The sequence below is a fragment of the Pteropus alecto genome, unplaced genomic scaffold (assembly GCF_000325575.1).
Source record: "Pteropus alecto unplaced genomic scaffold, ASM32557v1 scaffold92, whole genome shotgun sequence".
In the NCBI taxonomy this organism is placed as follows: Eukaryota; Metazoa; Chordata; class Mammalia; order Chiroptera; family Pteropodidae; genus Pteropus; species Pteropus alecto.
In genome coordinates, this window is record NW_006432447.1 from 10,117,750 (window position 1) to 10,138,957 (window position 21,208).

Consider the following 21,208-nt stretch of genomic DNA (forward strand, 5'->3'; position numbering starts at 1 on the left):
AGGAACCCTCATACACTGCTGGTGGGATTGCAAATTGGTATAGTCACTATGGAAAACAGTATGGAGGTTCCTCAAAAAACTAAGAATTGATCTACCATACGATCCAGCAATCCCTCTACTGGGTATTTACCCCAAAGACTTGAAAACATATATCCGAAAAGATATTTCCATACCAATGTTCATTGCAGCGTTATTCACAGTGGCCAGGACATGGAAACAACCAAAGTGTCCCTCAATAGATGATTGGATAAAGAAGATGTGGTACATAAATACAATAGAATGTTACTCAGCTGTAAGAGATGAAATACTGTCATTTGTGACAGCATGGATGGACCGCGAGATAATCATCCTAAGTGAAATAAGCCACACAGAAAATCTGAAAACCACATGACATCACTTATAGGTGGGATATAAACCTAAAAGCAACAAACAAAAAGGACAAACAGAGATTCATGGACATGGACAATAGACTAGTGGTTACCAGAGGGTGGGGGAAGGTAGATGGGATAAAAGGGGTCAAATATGTGGTGACAGAAAGAAATCTAACTGTGGTTGGTGAACACACAATGCAATATATATATGCCTTACTGTTGAATTATACACTGGAAACTTGTGGATTTTGTTAACCAATCTCATAATAAGAAATTAAAAAGATAGTTTTATCTCACTGATTTCTCAAATAAACAAAATTCATATCTGTGGATGTTTTTCTATTATATTTTCATTTGTTTTTAAAATGTCAAGCTACATTTTAAAAACAAACCAAATTTCAGTGGCAAAATATAGTATCCTTTTTGACTTAGGACTAATCTTTTGCCACTTCACTACTCATTTAATACTAACTTTAGTGAATTGAAAAGAGAAAAGAGAAGTTAAAATCCAAAGGTTTTATAGTTTTCAAGACTGTTCTGGCTAAGGATCTGAGGCAGTAAAAAGCTAAATTTTTGAATTAGCAATTCGTTTAACTATTCAATTTCTTATGGTGCCATCAGTATTCGGAATTGAAGGATAACTAATAGTAATCACAGAGCAGTCCTTAGGAAGAGACCAAAACCTCAGCAAAAGAACAGAACTCTCACATAAGAATTAATATGAAAATCAAAATATTATATCTAGAAAGTACTTATGAAAACACTTAAACTTTAATTTTGCAAGATTCAGATTTTTCCTTTTTCATCATAAATCAACATTATTTGTCAAAATGGTTCCCAGTGAAAGAACAACGAAACAATATATTATAGAAAGGTAGAAACTTCAACTTCCAGTAAGTTAAGGCAATCAGGTGAATTTTAGAACAGATATTACACTTATTTTAAGCCAGTAGATATTTATATAAAGAGGTAATTTATATTTTCTCTACCTTTTGAGGGAAAGTTATTAGAATTGTGAACTAGTTTTATAGATTTACTCTCACAACTAACTTTACTATGAATGCTACACTGAAATTCAAAACAAAAATACCCTTCATGTCCCTAAAACCCTAAGCCGAAATTTTGACAGGACTGATGTTTATACTGTACATAACGTATGTGTTTTCTAAGATGACCAAATCTTGGTCCTCCACAGGAAAAAATTAATACATCTCAACATTCTTCGCTACTTAAATTATTTTAATTAGTGAAACTCATAAGCCAAAGTCCATTTTAAACATCTATACTTTAGCTTTATACTTCTCTGAGAACTTTTAATGAGCCAACTTGTAAAAGGACTGTGACTGTGAGCCTCTGAGAAGCTAAAAGTTAGTCTGTTTTAATCATGCAGCAAAGTTAACTTAACCATGAAAGTTTCTAAGTTTCTGAAGTTTCTATTTCTATAGTCTGACAGGATTTTATTCCCTTAAAATGTTGAGCGTACATGTTACTGTTGACATAAGAATCTTATCTTGCAATATGTTTAGAAAATATATACAGATTTTGGTTTAGAATATGATGCCTTTTCATTGTTTCTTCTACCTTTGTCACTTTTCTCCTAAAACAAGTACACTCAGAAAGTAAAAGAATATAATCAAAATACAAGCATACTATATAAAAGACATTGGCAATGTTATAAAAGTAACTTAAAACACAAAATTGTTTAAGCAAAGGTCTAAGAAAAATTTCAAATTTAGTGATAGCTTTTCTGAAAACATCTTTGACAGCCAGAGTCAGCTTTAGCACAACAAGGAATAGAAGTAAGCTGTGACTACACAGTAGATTATTCCCAGGCTTCCTACTAATTTTGAACTTTAAGTCTGCTTTATAAATATGTCATTCTTATGCATATCGAAATGTGTTGTAGTTAGTTGTCCCTGCTTGGTACATAATAGGCATTTAATGTAAATTTGTATCTGTATACTTAACCGTTATAGCAAGCCCAGTGAAGTGCTGTATATCCATGATTGTCTGTTATGGCTGGATTTGCATCCACAGATGCTGCTGACTGCAAAAGGGCTCCAAGAACACCAATGTGTCCACAGGCAGCTGACAAGTGTATAGGTGTCCGGCCCCTGCTATCCCGAAATAAGCACTTAGCACCATGTTGAAGTAATGCATCTACACATTCTTCATGGCCTGTAACTGCCTGGAAGAAAAATTATTTGAATGTAGTTGAATATATTATGTTGGGCACTACATATCAATTATAGCCAATTCAAAACTTTTAAAGTCCATATTCCCTATATCCGTTTGTCAATCAAAGCATTTATCATTTTTGAGTAATTCAGTGGTTTTATTGGAAGTGACTTTAAGATTCAGTTAAGGCAGTAACTTTGTCAAAATATAAGTAGTATGAAAAACAGGAATAGAGGAACTTATAATTCAATGGAAATAATGATATTTCAAAGGTGAAAAAGACAAAAATGTGTAAGAAAATAGTTTTGGTAATATAAAAAAGTAAACTGACGTTAACTCTACTCAAGGTTTTATGGTTTACAATCCCCTAAGGTTTTATGGTTTACAATTCTGTTCCTAGAATTAAGTTGTGTTTTGTAGTTGATTAAGATTAGCATTCAAAAACTAAGATACTGAAAGAAATGGCAAAGATTATTTGGTAAAATTTAATGAAGAAAAATAAAATAGCCTAGTTGTTTTAGGTAAAATGAGGTCATAAAAACTTTTTGAAAGGAAGTGGGAATATTTTTGCTTACCCCTCTATGCAATGCTGTCCTTCCCCATCTATCTTTGGCATCTACATTTGCTCCTTTGTTTAGCAGTGAATAAACACAGTCTGTGTGCCCGTTGAGAACAGACAGCATCAGAGGAGTCCTGAGCAACAATAGGAATAGATTCAGTGTTATCATTTACGACTCTGCTCCATGAAAAATAATTAGTCACTATGGTGGCCTGTTTTCTAAACATGCCTATTTGTGATGCAACTTAAAGTACACTTAAATTTTAAAAAATTATATTTGATGTTACTCAGTTAAATAATATGACAGACTTACTATAATAGGGGCAAAAGCATAAAGATTAACAAATATCCTAAAAATAATTTAAAAATTATTAAGACTTACTGTCCATTTCCATCTTGAATATCTACAGCATTCTGTGGTTCTGCATTTCCTATTAGTAGTCGTAAGCATTCTGAATGACCATTTGTTGCTGTAAAGTGATATTTAAAAATCTCAGTAATATATATAATAGAAAATGTCCATCTTAGAGTACATTTCCTACATATAATTTTGAGATAGCGTTATTGAATTTAATAGGAAAGAAAGAAAAATATATACAGATAAAAAAAAGGTTTCTATTGCTGTTGTTGATTAAACCAACCAAGATACGAATCTCTCATGGTAAATCACAGCCATAGCCATGCCTCATCATCTGCACTGCTAATAAAATGCTAATTTTACTTAGTTCTCTTGTGGTAACAATGTGGTCAGGGAGGGTGGCCTGCTCCACCAAGGGAAGAAATCATGATTAGATGAAGCCAATCACATCTCCATTCTTCTTTGCCAGTGATTGGTCTCAAAATGAGCACTGGCCCAGTTTTGACCACTGAGATATCAAGAAGTCTGGAGGGCTTCTGGGAAATAGTTTTATCCCTGATAATGCAAAGTCCTACTTTTTTCCTCATTTCATATTTAATCCTGTAGAGCAGCGGCAGCCATTCTGTGACATGAGTGCAAAGACGAGAATCTTTCAGAGTTCTGACGCCATTGCTGAATCAATCACCCTTGAATCAACTCTATCTCTCACATTTAATGTGAGAGACTACATCTCTGTCACTTAAGCCATCTTTCAGTTGCATACTATAATACCGATTTGCTTCCAAAAAAAAAAATTCTCAGTGTCCTTTTCATTACTTACTAGTAAGATGCTCCCTAGTAGATCTCCAAATTTGAAAGACATCTATAGAAATAAGGCTTGCTTCTATCGACTAGGCAGGCGTTAACAGTAACCTGTAGCTCTTCAAGTGGCTAGGACTTACAGAGCATATGGCATCGGTTAGCCCGTTCTGAGGGACGGTAAGTGTCTTGAATCAATATTCATCTATTAAGAATATGAACACTCCATGAGAGCTTTAATTAACTCTGCAAATGATTTGTACTTAAAAATTTTCAAGTTCCATAATGATATATAACCTTACTCTTTTTCAGAATACAAAATGATACCATTTGGACCTCTTATTTTTACCATACAGCAGTTTGTATTCATATATTTATTAGGAGTTTTAATCCATTATTAAAATTGTCTTTGAGCCCTGCTTGAATATCTGACAGTTTCTAAAAGGCTGTTCTGGAGTAACAGTGGGTGTTACTTATCTATAGTCTTCTAAAATGCAAGTTTCCCAAAAAACTAGAAGCAAAGTGCAAGACCTATATTCAACTATGTCCTTAAAAATCGCTCTGTAAAAACGGCCTAAGTGAAATGAATCTAATCATATAAAGATGGCCTATTGGGGATGAGAAAAATACTGGGCTAAGATTTCATCAAATGTACCTCTTTGGTTATTTAACATGAACACTGTCTTGTAGTAATTCACGTAGAGAGTTGTGAATCTGTATTGCTAGCTATACACAGATGGTACCAAGTCATCACAATGACATGGTTACATGCTTTTGCATTTTCACACTTTTGCAACATCATAAAACCGTATCATGGAGTAGTTCTTGAATAAAGTCAGCGCTTTATAACTCTTGTTAAAAAAAAAAATTTAATGCAGTACCCTGGTACAGTTAGTCAAAATGTTCATTAATTTTTATACGAAAGCACGCACCTATCTAAAAAAACTTCCATCAAAAAGAAATAAAAAATATTGCATTATTTTGCTGATAAAGTACTTCAGAAGCCAGACCTACATAAATCCAATTTCTAAGGTAAATAATGATTTTACCATTTAGAATATGGTAGAAAGTACTAGGGGGGAGAAAGGGACAAAAAGACAAAACAGAAGAGTCCAACTGAAAAAGAATTGAAATTGAAAAAGAAGGGTATTAGATGGAAAGTGGTAAGTAAAATCATGCATAATACTTGACATACCTGCCGCATGTATAGGTGTTCTCTTCAAAATATAATCTTTTACTAAGATTGAGGCTCCCTGATTAATGAGTACATCCACACACTCAACATGGCCCTTAAATGCTGCAAGATCTAAGGGTGTTCTTCCACTATTATTTCTCACATCAAGATCTAACAAAGACTGTACCAACACTTCCAGTGCTTGATGGTGACCATGATAGGCCTAGGAATAAATAAAAATGTAAATTAAAAAAATACTTATTTAGATTGACTTCCCAGATAACTTAGAAAACATAAAGGAATTGAACAAATTCGTCTTTATATTATATTTGATATAATCTAAAATTTCCGTACTGAGAATTCAGAACGTTAAGGAGCTGGTATTCTGCAAATAATAAAAGTTTAAATGACATGTGATCTTTTCATGAGTGTACAATGTCTGGTTCATGGCAGACATTCAATGAATATGTGACACAAATTCAACTAAAGGTTTCATTCTAAGTCTATGATTCCAAAGCCTGTGTTTTCAATCACAGTTCAGTGCTCCATTAGAACTCCCTGATAAAATTTTACTATACTTAAATTATAGAGACAGCCAGCAACTGAAGTTAAGCTAGAACTTGAGTTTTTTGATTTCTCAAATTAAAATGACTATCTCTATCCTGTAATATGCCATTTCAAAAGTAAACATTTCTTTTAGCATTAAAAATACTTAAAACTGAGTCCTGCCTGAATAACTGCCATGAGCCAGACATTGTCCTAGAGATACAAAGAGCAAAGAGATTTAACAATTTGTCAGACAGAAGCCCCCTTCTTTATACAGTCTGATAAAAGGGCTTTTCAGATAATTAATTTCAAAAAAATCAACATGTCAACTGAACATCTATTTTTCTCACTAGATTACATGCTGAGTAGGACATAAAGCAATAACAAGGCACAGTACCAGCAAAGAAAGGAATGTTCTCTCTAGTTCACTCATACTGCCACTTTATAAATAAGGGGCTTTCACAAGTCATTTTCTGATAACCATTTAGACCTATAGTTTAGCAGGCTGCTAAATTATCACATCTGAACTTTTCACTGGGAATTGAAAAATGTAAAATTCTACCATACTTGAACCAAATCTCACTTGCTCCTAATCTGAAAAAAGATACTTAGCTAGATGAAGGCCCCACAATGCATTGAAGGACCGGAAAGCCATTTCTTGTGGAAAATGTCAAAGCTAACAGCAAGAAGTAAAGTTGCCCTAGGCCTTACTGATCTCTTCGGCGGTTGTGACTACCAATAAGCTTGACTATCTCAAAGATGGAAGTGAAAAAAGACCATTGAACCCTACTGTCCTATGATCACACCTAATCTTGTTCCTCTATACCAGGTCAGTGAAATCATGCTACTAAAAAAATGAACTTTGAGAAATACACTATATGCAGAAGATAGAAAAAGAAGAGAAAAAATCAAGATGACTAGGAGTCATGTAGATTTGCCACGGGGTCTTCCCCTCATGACGTCCTTGCATATGAGTGAGACAAGGAACTCCTATGCCTACTATGTACCAAGACAGGAAGCAAGATTAGTTTCCTTAAGCCTTAAGCCAGTGTGTTTTCACTGCACCAAGCTGTCCTGGATTGGAAGAGTTTGGAAACAAAAAAATCACTTCAAGTTAATTTCTGAAAATCTCCTAGAAATAGACACAAAATGCAAAAGTGGTGGTATAATTGCATTTGATTGAGCCTAATTATTAAATTATGAAATTGCTTCCATTTCAGCTAAAAAGCACTATTCGGCACACTTACCTTCATAGCAGCACTGTTCACAATAGCCATGAAGTAAAAAACTAGTTAAAAAACTATAACCTAGTCAAAAACTTGGCAGAGAGATTAGTCTGGCATCTAGGAAGTGCTCAGTAATGATAATGCTATGATTTAAAAAATGATGATGATGATATAAGAATTGCCCAGTCATCTGCTCAGACATCATTTCTTGCAACCAACAGTCAACGGCTGTCTCTGTTCTTTTAGATGACTTATTTGTTATGCAAGCCTGGGAGAGTAGATAATATTTCCAAAGGCCCAAAGGGCAAGGAAGCAGGAAGCTTCAGCATGCCTTCTTAATTATTTAGAACATGTTAGGAAGTACTAGTGGGAAGACAGCGGCAGAAAGAGAAAGCAGAAAAGTCAATGTACATGTGTCTGGTAGAAAATATGCAAAGAGAATATTAAGATAAAAAAATAACAGTCTATGAGATGAAAAATTAAATGGATCACTGAACTTGTAGTGATCCATATTAACTTAGTATACAGCCCTATGAGCATTTTACTGTACTTAAAATCAGGTCACATGAATAGCTAGTGACAATACCTAAGTTTCCTGATTTTCAAAGCTGCCCCCTCCTCCAACTGTAACATGCTTTGTTTCAAAAATAAGTTCTTCCTTCTGCTTGAAATTTCCTAAGGTAATTCATTACCATATTTGCTGTAATGGACTGTCATGCTCTCTCTTAACTTCCTCTTCTCAGTGACTGACAGTAAGAGGAGAAATTCAGAAGTGTCTTAAGCTAGAAGGGACATGTAGATCATGTAGCCAAGTCCTATAACATGAAAAACTGAAGGACCAGTGAACAATACACATCTACCTAGTTAGCACACCAAGATCACAAAATAAGAAAAAAGTTGTAGAAATATTATAGAAATTATAGTTCTTATACTATGTGCTTAGCAAGTCAGAAACTATTCCACTATGGCAATGCATCTTTTTAATTTTTTTATTTTAATTTTTTTTCTTTGTTTGTTTTTAAATGGCAGTGCATTTTAAGATTCACGTCACAGGTATAGTCTCTCCCTTAGAATAGGCAGGCCTTGGGGGGAAGCCCAGAAAAACAAACAAAAACAAAATAAAACATAAAAGTGCATTCAAGAATTCTCTGAAGAAAGTTCTAAAAGTTTTAATTCCATGATCATCATTACATAGATCAAAAGTTCTGGGTACTAGTTTGCTAGTTTGAGTCAACACAAACAGATATATTTTCAGTGAACCAGCCAACAAGTTGGCTGTGAAGTCAGTACTCACAGCCAAGTGTAAAGGGCTTATTGTTGCTCTATTGTCTGAATCACTCAGCATGTCTGTTCCCGAGGTTTCCATTAACTGAGAAAGAAAAGCATTTTAAATGTTAGAAATGATACTTTTACGTATAGTATAGCAGTTATTCCCACTCCCTTTCCTCTAGGTTAAAATCCATTTTAGAGTATACACTGATACTTGACTATTAATTTAAAAATTGCACACCATCATATTATGAAAACTAAATTCAGCAAGCTTATAGAACAGATCATCCTGAAAGGTGGTGAAGACCACAGACTAAGAGTTTTGAGGGAGGGCTATAAACTAAGAGCTTGAGGAAATGTTATTTAATTACCATCAAATAAGAACCTCCCCACCCTCTGCATACACGATTTCTGTCACTATCTTTGTTCCCAGGAATGTGAAAAACAGGCTTCAGCTCTAGTGAAAGAAAATAATTAGGACAGTACAAATAGTAGCGTGTGCGTGTTGGTGTCTGATACTTACAACATCTAAAGGAGTTTCACTTGCAATCTGAAATAAAATTTAAAATTGAAATAGTTTAGGAAGTAGTCACATATATAAAAAAGGTAAATGTTAACTATGGGATCCTATTTACACTGGACTTTGTTAAATTCTATTCTAAATCTGTATTTCCTCTGCCTTCAAAATTAAATAACCAATATATAATATCACAGACCATAAACCTATATACATGAGTCCCAAAAATTTAAAAATACCATAATCATCTAAGGAAATATTTGTTATTTCTGTAGCAGGATTATAAATGCTATATTCAACATGCCAAACATGCCAACCTCTTTTTTATTTCTTTTATATGCACTCTCCTTGAATTTTATTTCCCCTCGAAGAGAAGGAATGTTTAATTTAATTTATAAGGTAAGTCTAAATAAAAAAACTTTTAACTTGAAGCATCTGTTACATACTTGAGAATCTTTTAACTTGTCCCCATTTTCCCTCTGGTTTGGCAAAGTGGGGTGTATGTTCAAGAATGAGATTAAAGTTGAAACAAAAAGTTCCTTTGCAGAAGTAAAGTCTCTCTTATCAGGAGAGACTGATAAAATAATGGGCCTTTCAGAATTCACTAAATGTATTGGGGGAACATTCCTCTCACAAGGACATTTATTTCTGATGTAAGACATGGTTACATTTCTTTAGAAATTTCTGGGAAACGTTTATTTAGAGGGGAAGAGGAGTTAATGCTATATAGACATGAGGTAAATATAAGAGAAGGACATAAGTAGCCCTCTCCAGAGATTTAATTTTCTCTTTTCTCCTTTCTTTTTGAAAGAGAAGAGAATGAGATATCTTACTGAGGCAAGTATGAATTTGAAAGGTATACAGATTCTAAAAATGTTAAAAAGCACACTGTTAGATTGATTTGTTTAATCTCATTTTAATTAAATTATTAGAATATAAACTCATATTAATCCTCCCACAAGAATTCAGGAATCTTACCAGCTGAAGACATAGACGGTGGCCATAAGCAGCTGAATAATGTACTGCATTGTATCCTTGCTTGTCCCGGATCCCTGGATTTGCATCATTTCTTAGTAAGTATTCCAGGCACCTATATATAGTAACAACATATTCAAAATTCTAAATCCTCCATTTTAACCACTGGTAAAGAGAGACTGAAAATAAAAAATGAGTTTTCTTACACTGAGTAATGTAAAATCATAAATATACCTATATTATATAGTCGTTTACATGACACTGACTGTTAAACATCATAAAAATACAAACAAAATGTTCTTAAGGGAATCATCTTCATTCTAAGAAAGTAACACCTCCAAAATCTGTAAGCAAGCTTACCTGAGGGCTGTTTTTTATAGTTACTATCTATGGGACTACCTACTCCACTCAATGTCTGAGAGGATTAAACTCTTAGTGGTGGTGAGCATTCGACACTGGCAAATATTACTGCTCATCTATCTGGAACACATAGCAAGTAAGTATATCTCATCGGGAAGCTCAAAAAAAGGATGCCAAAAAAAAAAAAAAAAAAAAAATCTCACAAAACCAAAGTCAGAATTCAATGAATTAGAAGATTGAGAAGTGTGTAAACAGTATAAAAGTGGTATGTAGGTAATAAGAAAGACCTTCTCATGGGAGAACATTTCATTCCTGTGCTAGAAAATAATTTTAAACGGTTCATAAGTTGTTATAATTTTAGTAAATTTTATTGTTACTGTAGCAAAAAAAAAAAAAGAGTACTACATTAGAAATTAAGATTTGTTTTTTAGAACTAGTTTGATACCAGCTCAAACTTTTCATCATTTCATCTTTATAGTGAAATAGATTGTTTATTCATTTGATATATGGATGTAGGAATCCAACTAAATAATCTAAATTCTATTGCTCAAATTATAAGTCCATAATTATTCAGTGATAATTTGTCTAATATTGCAATATGCCTAACTAAATATGAATTCTACTACTAGGAGGAAAATCTACAATCAAATACTTCTTGTTAAAAATTCAAGTTTCCAAAAGCATACTGAAGTTATATATAGACAAATAAAAAGGAACTCTGAAGCAATGTAATTTTCAGTAACTATCATATATATATATGAGGACCATCCTTTTCAATGCCAGCCCTTATTCTTTAATGCTAAATTGCTTTAAATTCTTTAGATTTCTTAAGAATTACTTACAGAATCTATATTACAATGGTAGTAAATGTTCACTCTTTTAAGTGGGATTTTGGTATTTATGTATAACTAAAACTATTAGACAAACATGGTGAATTGGGTATCACTACGATTAAAAAAAACCCCAAAACCCAAATCTGACTCTAAAGTAACAAGACTGGTGTTTTTTGGTGTTCATAAACTAGCTCTTGAGGGCACCTGAAGCTCTGTGTAAACTCTGTATACAGTTATCCTAGGTGCCCAACTCAGAAGTCAATGCTCAATGGGATGGAGAAAAGACCTGCAGGGCTGGAGGACAGTCTCATTGCTTTACAGGCCAAACATTTCACTCAAGGGAATATCTTTTTATCTTTAATCAATTTGTCTAGATGCAAGTGATAAAACAGAAATAGTTCTCCTTACGAAGACCTGAATACAAAACAGATTCTATCCATGGAACTATTTTAAGATAACTTGCTGATACATGAGTACTGAAAAAAAGATTTATTTAAGGAAAGCAAAACAAGTAGGCAAGTCCATGTTTACTTTTTGAAGTAGGAGAGCATGTCTCAAAGCCTTATTTACAGTGACTAGTTCCAAGTATACAGCATTGGATGATCTGAAATAATTTAACTCTTATACAGGCAGTAGTTTTTTTAGCAGTCACATTATTTAATTTTTTTACATTCCTGTTACTCAGATGATTGGTCTATAACAAATACTAACAGATGATTTACAGTGATAAAATTCCTTCTACTGGTTAAGTGTTTTAGATTCTGGTAATATGAATTTTCATAACTACTTTGTGAGATAAGCATTATCTGTAACAAATGAAAAAATTACTGACATTGAGAAAAATTAAATGACTTGTTCCAAATCTTTTGGCTAGAATATGGCAAAGCTTTAGACCTCAGGCCTTCTTTTCTCCAGTGTTCTTACCATACTACCAAACACTTTACAACAGGAGTTAATGAGTTAGAGTGATATCCTACCCTAGGTGCTTATAAAATACTGACTCACAAAATTACTTGATCTTAAAAATCCTGACCTTACTTTTAATTTGCATAGAAAGTGGAGGGGAGATAGTCTATTCTAATTTTTTTTCCTGACTGTACGTTAGCATATGCCCATATTAGAAAACTCAGAAAATTATGAAAGGAAGATTTTCTAAAATTTCTCTTTTCCCTAAAATAAACTAGGTACGCAAAATCTGGAAGAATATTAATGGCTAAATAGCTAAGTTAGTAATAAACTATACTATTAATATATTGTTATTTTCATTTAATACATCAAATTAAGTATTCTTATCCCAATTAAGCACATATTTAAATCAGAGTGCATTTCACCCTATGTAAATTTCTCCTACTCTTCCCCTACCACTCACGAACTTTTAAACACTTTGGGTTCTAGTACAAGTTCAGAATGATTCAAACCCATGCGTCAGGACCACTCAGCCAAGGGCAGCGGATATGGCATTTTCACCAGAGGCCCTCCTTCCTCCACTCTCTCCATCTTGGTGTACAACAGTGTCTGTTCTCACACAGACACACACACACACGGCATGGCTTAAAAAAATTATTCCTTACAGGAGATTGTGTGTCAGATACTATTTTAAGCAACTCAGATATTTTATACGTCATAGGCCATATGATTTTAGACCAGACTATTATTCCCATTTCACAGGAAAACCAGGCACTGAGAGGTTAAGTAGCTCACCCCAGGTCCCATAAGTAGCAGAGCCAGTATCAATCTCAATGTTGTATTTTATACCTAGACAAAATCAGTTTAACAAGGCTGCTGAATATAAAGTATTATACAAAAGTTAAATATATTTCTCTATACCACAACAAACAAAAATTTAAAGATCATTTATTCTGGCAATAAAAATATCAAATACTTAGGAACATATCAAAGGATTATAAAACTTCTAAACTTTATGATTCCATTTATATAAAGTTCAAAACAGACAAAAATAAACAACGCTATTAGAAGTCAAAATACAATCCCATTTTTGTGAAAAATGCCAACTATTACCAAAAAAGGTAGATCTCAGTGACATATATCATAAGCATTTACATATAATTATATGAATATAGAAAAGGTCACAGAAAGTCATATATTAGGTTTTTAACTTTGTTTAGACTGTGAGGGACACATTCCAAAATACAAACAACTTTCCCTTGGGATGCTCACAGGAAATTAGTAAACAATCATGAAAAAAAAAAAAAAAAACCTCACAAACACACATTACTGAATAATAGCAATTTGAAGCCATGGGGAGCTTATTTCCTCATTTAGAAAACATTTCACTCTTACTTTGGAAAAGTATGAATTCATTATGTCAGATTCTCTTATTACCCAACCTATTCCTGGGATTAAATCCTTGGAATTTAGAAAAATAAATCAATGTTTAATGCTATTTAAGCCTCTGAAATAATCACTTATTGAAAGGATGGTATCCTAAAATAATTACTGGGGCTTATAGCTTCCATAAGGTTCCCAGGGAACACATCACTGAGTTAATAAATGATGGCATTAGACAGGACTTCTGGGATACTGATACTTTAAAGATAAGAAACAGAGGCTCCAAGAAACAGTGTTAGATTCTTTATATAAGTAATCTCATTTAGTGTTCTTCACAATTCTAAGAAGTAGGTTTCATTCTAATTTTATAGATAAAGCAGTTTTTGCTTAGCAATTACTTGCTCAGGCTCAAAGAGGTATAATATGGACACCCCCAAATTTAACTGGGTCTTTCGGATCCCAAAGCTCATGTTCTATCTAGTACATCAGGCTGCTTGGTGTAAATACTGAGAATTAAGTGTTTAAACAATAAATATCACTAACTTATTGCTCAAAACGTTATATTAAGTGAGAAAACTAAGGATATGATTCACTTTAGTACCAGTATACGTCAATAGAAAAAGTAGACTGGCTTAAAAGAAAACCACAAATCTCAAACAGTATGGGTTGAACATTGTTATTCTTTTGTTTTTGCATAAGAATTCACATTTAATGTAATTGTCTAAGGGCAGACCACCCATAGGATTGTGTGTGGGTGTGAGTGTGAGTGAAAGAGATCTCTCAGTGAAGTTTATGTAGATCATGCTGGGCAACACCCAATATCTAGCCTGTGGGAATAGTGATAAAAGACTATCAATGGTGACAATAGTCATTTAGGTATAACCTATTTAAGTAAAACAATCTAGAAATAAAATCCTGAATTTACAAAATTTATAAATCAGAAGATAATCTACTTACCCAAGTTTATAAAAATATTTTCTGATTTATAAACTCTTATATCACAGACTTTTTAAAAAACATACTTCAAATAATTTAGCTTCTCCCAAACTCTATCTTTATCTAAATCTCCTGGTATATATGAAATTATATAAAGTGATATATTCCTACCAACAACAGAAAATACATTTTACTAGTGCCGTCAACATTAGAATTTTAGCAAATAATCCAACACAACAAAGTGTTACATATCACAGACACTGCAAATCTCTTCTCTGTCTCCAATGAGTTTATTTTCTTTCAAGAATGCAATATATGTTGAGGTACTGTATTATGCTTTTTATTTTGAGGGCAAAAGTAAATATTAAAGACAAACAAATAGTTCTATCTTAATTGCAATTTCCTTGAAGTATATTTTATAAAATCTTTCCCCAGAAATCATTATTTGTTTTTCCTAAGGGTATTTTCACTCTTTACTGACCACAGACACTGAAGATCTCTTCTCTGTCTCCAACGAGTTTATTTTCTTTTAAGAAGGCAATATACGTTAAGGCACTATAAATGGGTCTGATCAACTTTAGGTGAATATTAATTATGAACTTATACATCTCTCATTTTTGTTCTCATTTAGTCATTCTTGGCCAACATTTACTTACTCTGTTATCCAGTTTACTTATTTAAGCAATATTTACTACCAATTACATGCCAGATTCTGCCAGCTCAATTACTCCCTTTTTGGATACCAATTTACAAAGATCCCTTGCAAATATGAACTATGTCTGAAGGATACTGATATTCCAATCTCTGTCCAGTCTTCTGATAGCATGTATCTCTTTCTCTTTCTTTCTCTGTCCCTATAAGCAAGGCTGCTGCCTTTAAGTCAGATGGAAAAAAATTGGAGGTGATATTAAGATATGCTTTTGGCAAGGAGAATGAGAGACCTTTATCTTTCTTCTACCTGATCAGTCAACAGGAAAGTTGTTGAATGGAAATAGATAGGAATAACTTTGATTTACGAATAATTATGAAATTAATTTATGAGACTTAGAGAAAGATAATCAACAACAAAAAGTACAAACAGAAAATATAAATTTGCAATAAAAATAGCCATCCATATGGAAGATGCTGGTTTATAGGAATGACAATCCTTCATTCTCACCACATGATACTTACTTGCCATCTGTGTCTGATGTAGCTGCATAGTGCAGGGGTGTGCATCCTCTTTCATCAAGGTCATTCACACTTGCTCCTGATCCCACAAGAGCAAACAGGCACTGGTAATTGCAGTTGGCAGCAGCATAGTGCAGTGGGGATCTTTTGTACCCAAGTTAATGTAAGAAAAAGAAAAAGAAAAGACATAGAGGAGTATACAGGAGTATACTTGACTCTTCACAGTTACAAATACTGTATTTATACTCGAGATTGATTTCTGCTGTAAACTAAGTCTTTTGAAGGTCTAGACAGAAAGCAAGGAGAAAAGTAAGGTGGCAGAGAACCTCTGAAAATAGGAAATCACAAACACAGTTAAATGATTGCATGTAGACAGATAGTACAATTCCAGCGTTTTGAGGGAAATACAGATACCTTTTGTATTCTGGTCAGAAACTTGAAAACTTTTAACAAAGCTTATCCTATACTAACAAACAGTTATTAGTTATTATTTATGGAGAATCAGTCCTATTTGATTCTAAAGTGTTTATTCCCATTGTAGTGGTTATTATCATTATATAATTCAATAAAACATTATATAAACTGATGAAAAAATGTTCCACAGTACAGAGTAGCAGTTTATGTTCATATCTTAGTAGGGAATAAAAGGTAAGAGAAATATAGGAACATTAAAAAGAATGCTCAGTTATATCAACTATATGATAGAGCTTCAAGGTAAGATCAGATTTCTCAAGCAAAAATTGCTCAGTTTTGAAGACTGTTCACTATTCAGAAGAGTTAGGTATTAATTTCTAAAGACTAGATATTGAAATGGAACAATTTAGGAGTCCCTGTCACTGGATTACAAAACTATGATTTCATGACTTTTCATTAAATAAAAAACAACAAAATAAAACCAAAAAGCCCAGAAAGGTGAAGGTAAAATTTAGTCCAGAGTCTTCATGGTATAATTTTTTTTCTAAAACATTCACTTAATGAAATGACAGTAAAACATTATTATTTAGTTTATTGGATAACTGTATAATACAGTACTTTTAAAAATGCCATTAACCCTGAATTATTTTCAAGCTTCTAAACTCAGAATATGTTTCAAAAGCCCTCTCTGCTATTTGCGGTACAGAATGCTTCAAGTACTAAGAATAAACTAAGAGAAGATGGATTAAAGTATAATTATAAAAGCTAATTGGCTATAAAGATACTGTATGCCAAAGCCAAACAAAGTGATTTTTGATTTTGTAGGTCATTAGTTCCTTCCATTAGCAGGCTTTAGAGAGCAGTCTGTTCTTCAAAGTAATTATGGGATCAGATTGTAGTTTTTTCTCTTCTTATATGCATTTCTAATTCCCCACCATACATAATTCTATTAACTTCTGCACTGACCAAATCACACTTCCTTCTGACATCCCCACCCTTCCTTGTCATATACACTTTGATACAATTCTCAAACTCTTGACATACATAATTTTGCTCATACTGCCATCTCTACTTTTCCAACCAATTCAAACTGCCTTCAATTCATTCTTCTATGGTTTTAACAAACTCTGGGTCAATTTTTTGTCTAAGTAACTTATTAGATAATGGTGGCTTTAAGTACTACTACCACAAATGCTAGTAACAATGAGGCCTGGGGTTAAACCGTAAGGATGAAGATTGGCTGACTACACAGAGACTGTCATTTCACAGGTGCTTTCCTGCATATCTTACTCAGGGGGTGTTGGTATGTGTATAGGTGTATGTGGAAGTTACAGGAAAGGAGAAAAAAAAATTACATATATATTTGTAACCAATTTCTTCCCTCTTTCTAGTGCTCCATAACCAACTATGGGCACTATAGTTTCTGACAAAAGAGTGACTTGGGAGAAAGGAGAACTGTACTACTGAGTTCTAGGTCTTCTGAGTTTATTTCTTGAAGGTACCATGGGGTTTTATATTTCCATGGCTATAATTATGGGAGGAGGAGGAATAATATCAAGAGGCTTGGAGGGGCTTGTAAGGTAAAGTGTGGCTGATAGCTTGGGGCTGTGGCAGGGGTCCAGGTGGAAGAAGATTACGGGTGAGAATGAATATTTGGAAGCCATCGATTTACTTGGGCCTCTCAATGAACCATGATCACAAGGCAAAACATGCTGAATTGTTAATTCTCAGAAGCCAGTTGGGTCAAGCAGGTCATTAAGTAAATATCATTAATTAGGCTCTATAGAGGAACTCTATCACACCCTACCTCCCAAATTTGTCCTTTTTGTTGAAGTCTGCACCAGTATTCAGCAGAAGGTTTAGGCACTCCAAATTCCTATCCAGGGAAAAATAGAAGACTTGTCAGTAGTTTATAATGAAATTGGTAGGTTTAAGTAAGTATAAAAGCATGTTTTCAAATGAGAGTAAAGAGAATAAAATGACATGATTTATATTTTATGAAAAATATTAAAATTCATCTTATCTGGATTTAAAAGCAATATAAATACATATTGGCATGCTGATTAAGAAATAACAAATGAATCACGTTGTCATTATTTAAAAGGAAGTTCACATTTGTAAAAGAGTACCAAAGAGTTTTTAGGAATCTTTAAAATAAACTTTGAGCAACATGCTTATAATTGAATGGTTTAAACTTAAGTGGTTTTTAATACTAAATTAAATGAAAATGGGTTAAAAAAAAAAACAAACAGATAATTTCCCGAGTTAGCTTTCTCTTATCTTCTCCTATACATGATTGCTGACTTAGATATATCCTTAGTTAAAACTGTAGGAGAGTATGGGTATTTTTGTAATTTAATTTTTATAAACCTGAATATTAACATACTATGTTACAATGAAAACTGTAACTGCCAAGCAATCAGACATTCATGTTGTCTCTCGTCTTTCTCTTTGTAGGCAAGTAACATGAAAGGTAGGTTTTAATTAGAAGGTTCTTTGGTGACTTTGAAAGAACAAGAGGACCCAGTCACATGTTCACAATCCATCTCAACAGATGAGACTGTCCTAGTAGTAGTCTTGGTTCAACACACTTGTCCTCTGAAATCACCAGTAATTTTTAAGGAATTATTATTAGAAATAAAATTCTGGCAAACGTCCTTTTGATAAGTCATCTCGAATTCAATGGCTTATCATAGATGTAGGATCTAAATTACCAGAAGCATTAGATTAGCAGCATGCTTCAAAGACCAAGAGTTTTAGCCGGAGTTTGTTCAAACCACTTGCTTCATTTCTCATAGTGGAAATATTTAAAACTTTGTCTAAAATCTTCCAATGTCAACGTTTTCATTCCTATATATTAGTCCTGAGTAGAGGCAAGGCACAAAGAGGATGCCAACATTTTTTCCCCCTGAAATCATGATTTAAAAACCCCAAACACCTTCTCAAAGAATATTAACATTACTTAGAACAGTCCCCATGTTTTACTGCTCTCATTTGAGGAAATACATGTTTTTTTTAATCCAGGAATGATTTTCTCTTACAGAAAGCAATACTTTTTTTTTTTTTTTTTAAAGCCATACTTCCTTTTGTAGGTTTGTTCTTTCTCTCTCACTCATAGCTTATGACTTAGGTGGAAGAGGATTTAAAAAATTAATTTCTACTACTCTGGACTTTCTTCTTCCAAACCACTCCTGTTATGTTTTGTTTTCTATTTTGTGCTCACTTGGCACTAATAAAGAGAAACAAAAATAAGAGAAAAATTGCCATGACCAGCTTACCCTTCTCTTAAAACACTAAAAATTCAGTTAACATACCCTCCAGCTGCAGCTGCATGTAGACAGGTCCTGCCAAAATCATCTGGGGTATCTACATCAAATCCTATAGGAATGAATACATCTTATATAATATTGTAGATATGTTACTTTATATAAAGTATTATGTCAAGAGTCACACAACCCGATCTCAAACAAAATTATGAATTACAAATGGGCATGACACTTTTTTTAAAAAGCCATAGGTGCTTTGCTATCTGTGAATTATTACTAATGCTAAGAGATTTTAGAATTCTCTTTCATAGATAAATGGCTATGTAAATACTTGTGGAAACACACACCTTAAAAACTCAAAACAAAATTAACTCGCTCAAAAAATACCATTTAAGAAAAACTCGGAAGTGTCTCACAATGTTAATTTTCACTAGTTTTCCTTTCAGCCATCACAAGTATTAATAATTCTTTCGGCAATCACTAGTATTAATATACAAAATGTGTTCAACACTGAGAAACAGAATATCATTTAAAATCAATTAAATCTTATATATTTAGTAATCCTATGCATTTAATAAGGACCATGATTTTATAGTAAAATTTACAGAAAGCTATTGATCCTGTTTCGTCTCAAATAGACTATGATCATGGTATTTTAAAATAGTAATTAAATATGAAATAAATAATTTCATAAACCTAGAAGATATTGTAGGATGGCTATCAGCTCTTAAAAAGGAAGCATGCAAATGAAGATATTTTGCTTCTAGACTTAAAGGGACAATCCAAGACTACCATTCAATAAACAGAAGCTGCTCTAGAAATATTCCACGTCCCATTCCCCAACTGAGAGAAGGTAATCACTGATTGAAAAATAAAACCCTTCCAGAGCAGAAGAGAAAACCAAATTTTAAAATTAAAGGACCAAACATCATGTAAGAGAGATTAATAAATGATTCACGCTTGGAGATATCTATATGTAATTTTGAAAGAGCAGGATAAAAAAATTGCATTAAAATGAGGGTGGGTGGATTGGGGAGACAAAAACAAGAGAATCAGTCTGTGAAGGTTCCACTTACCAGAAGAAAGAAGTTTCCTGCAGCAATCCGAAAACCCACTTAAGGCTGCCAGATGGAGGGGGAACATTCCATGTATGCCACGCCTAAAGTAAACAGAACAATATCTTCATTATAATACAAGAAGATTACAATCATTTAAATAAATTAAAAGAAACTACTTAAAGTAAAAAGATAGATGAGTCAAAATCTGTAACACTTTGTAGAACATTTTGGCAGAAGGTTGAAGGTGGGCGTAACTTATTATCCAGCAATTTTCCTCAAAGAGAGTAGGGTTTTCAACCTCACCACTATTGTCATTATGAACTTTGATGTGTGTGTGTGTGGAGGGGATATCCTGTGCATGAAGGATGTTCAGCAGTGCCCATGGCTCTACCTACACTACATGCCAGTAACACCCTCCTCTCCCAAATTATGACAACCAAAAATGTCTCTAATCCAGGGAACAAAATGTATTCCCCAACACCTCATCATTGAGAATCATTACTACAAGGCAAAATGTTCAAGAATGTTCACTGCTATAAATTTTACAGTAGTAAAAAATTGGTAGCAACCTGTTTGTAAATAAGAATATGGAATTTTTTTGAAAATTTATTTTAATTAGTTTCAAGCATACAGTATATTGGTTAGACATCTATATAGTTCATAAAATGATACCCCCAATTGCTCCCTTCCTGCCCTGGCCCTCCACCTAGCCAACATATTAATGCTAACTGCATTCCCTATGCCATGCTCTCCATCCCCGTGACCATCCATCAACAACTAATTTGTACTTCTTTAACCCTACACCCCTTTCTCCCCATGAAAAAACTTCTGAAGTCATCTAATTTCCCATCAGAATAGGACTAAATCCTTTCTATATCATCCTCAACTGCCCTTGCCTACTTTGACAGCTC

At 33.4% G+C, this 21,208-nt stretch overlaps 1 protein-coding gene across 15 annotated transcripts in view; it reads right to left on the reverse strand.

The window, feature by feature from the left end:
• The window catches only part of ANKRD28 (ankyrin repeat domain 28), a 120,011-nt gene that overhangs the window by 15,526 nt on the left and 83,277 nt on the right, over positions 1-21,208 (reverse strand). For all 15 annotated transcript variants that reach the window (XM_025043579.1, XM_015585787.2, XM_025043581.1 and 12 more), the window contains 11 exons: positions 20,316-20,398; positions 19,288-19,351; positions 17,781-17,849; positions 15,563-15,703; positions 9,975-10,086; positions 9,003-9,029; positions 8,505-8,579; positions 5,460-5,661; positions 3,491-3,578; positions 3,125-3,242; positions 2,340-2,559 (listed from right to left, as the gene is read on the reverse strand). In XM_025043579.1, the coding sequence (XP_024899347.1) occupies positions 2,340-2,559; positions 3,125-3,242; positions 3,491-3,578; positions 5,460-5,661; positions 8,505-8,579; positions 9,003-9,029; positions 9,975-10,086; positions 15,563-15,703; positions 17,781-17,849; positions 19,288-19,351; positions 20,316-20,398 (1,199 nt within the window). The remainder of the gene's footprint in view (positions 1-2,339; positions 2,560-3,124; positions 3,243-3,490; positions 3,579-5,459; positions 5,662-8,504; positions 8,580-9,002; positions 9,030-9,974; positions 10,087-15,562; positions 15,704-17,780; positions 17,850-19,287; positions 19,352-20,315; positions 20,399-21,208) is intronic.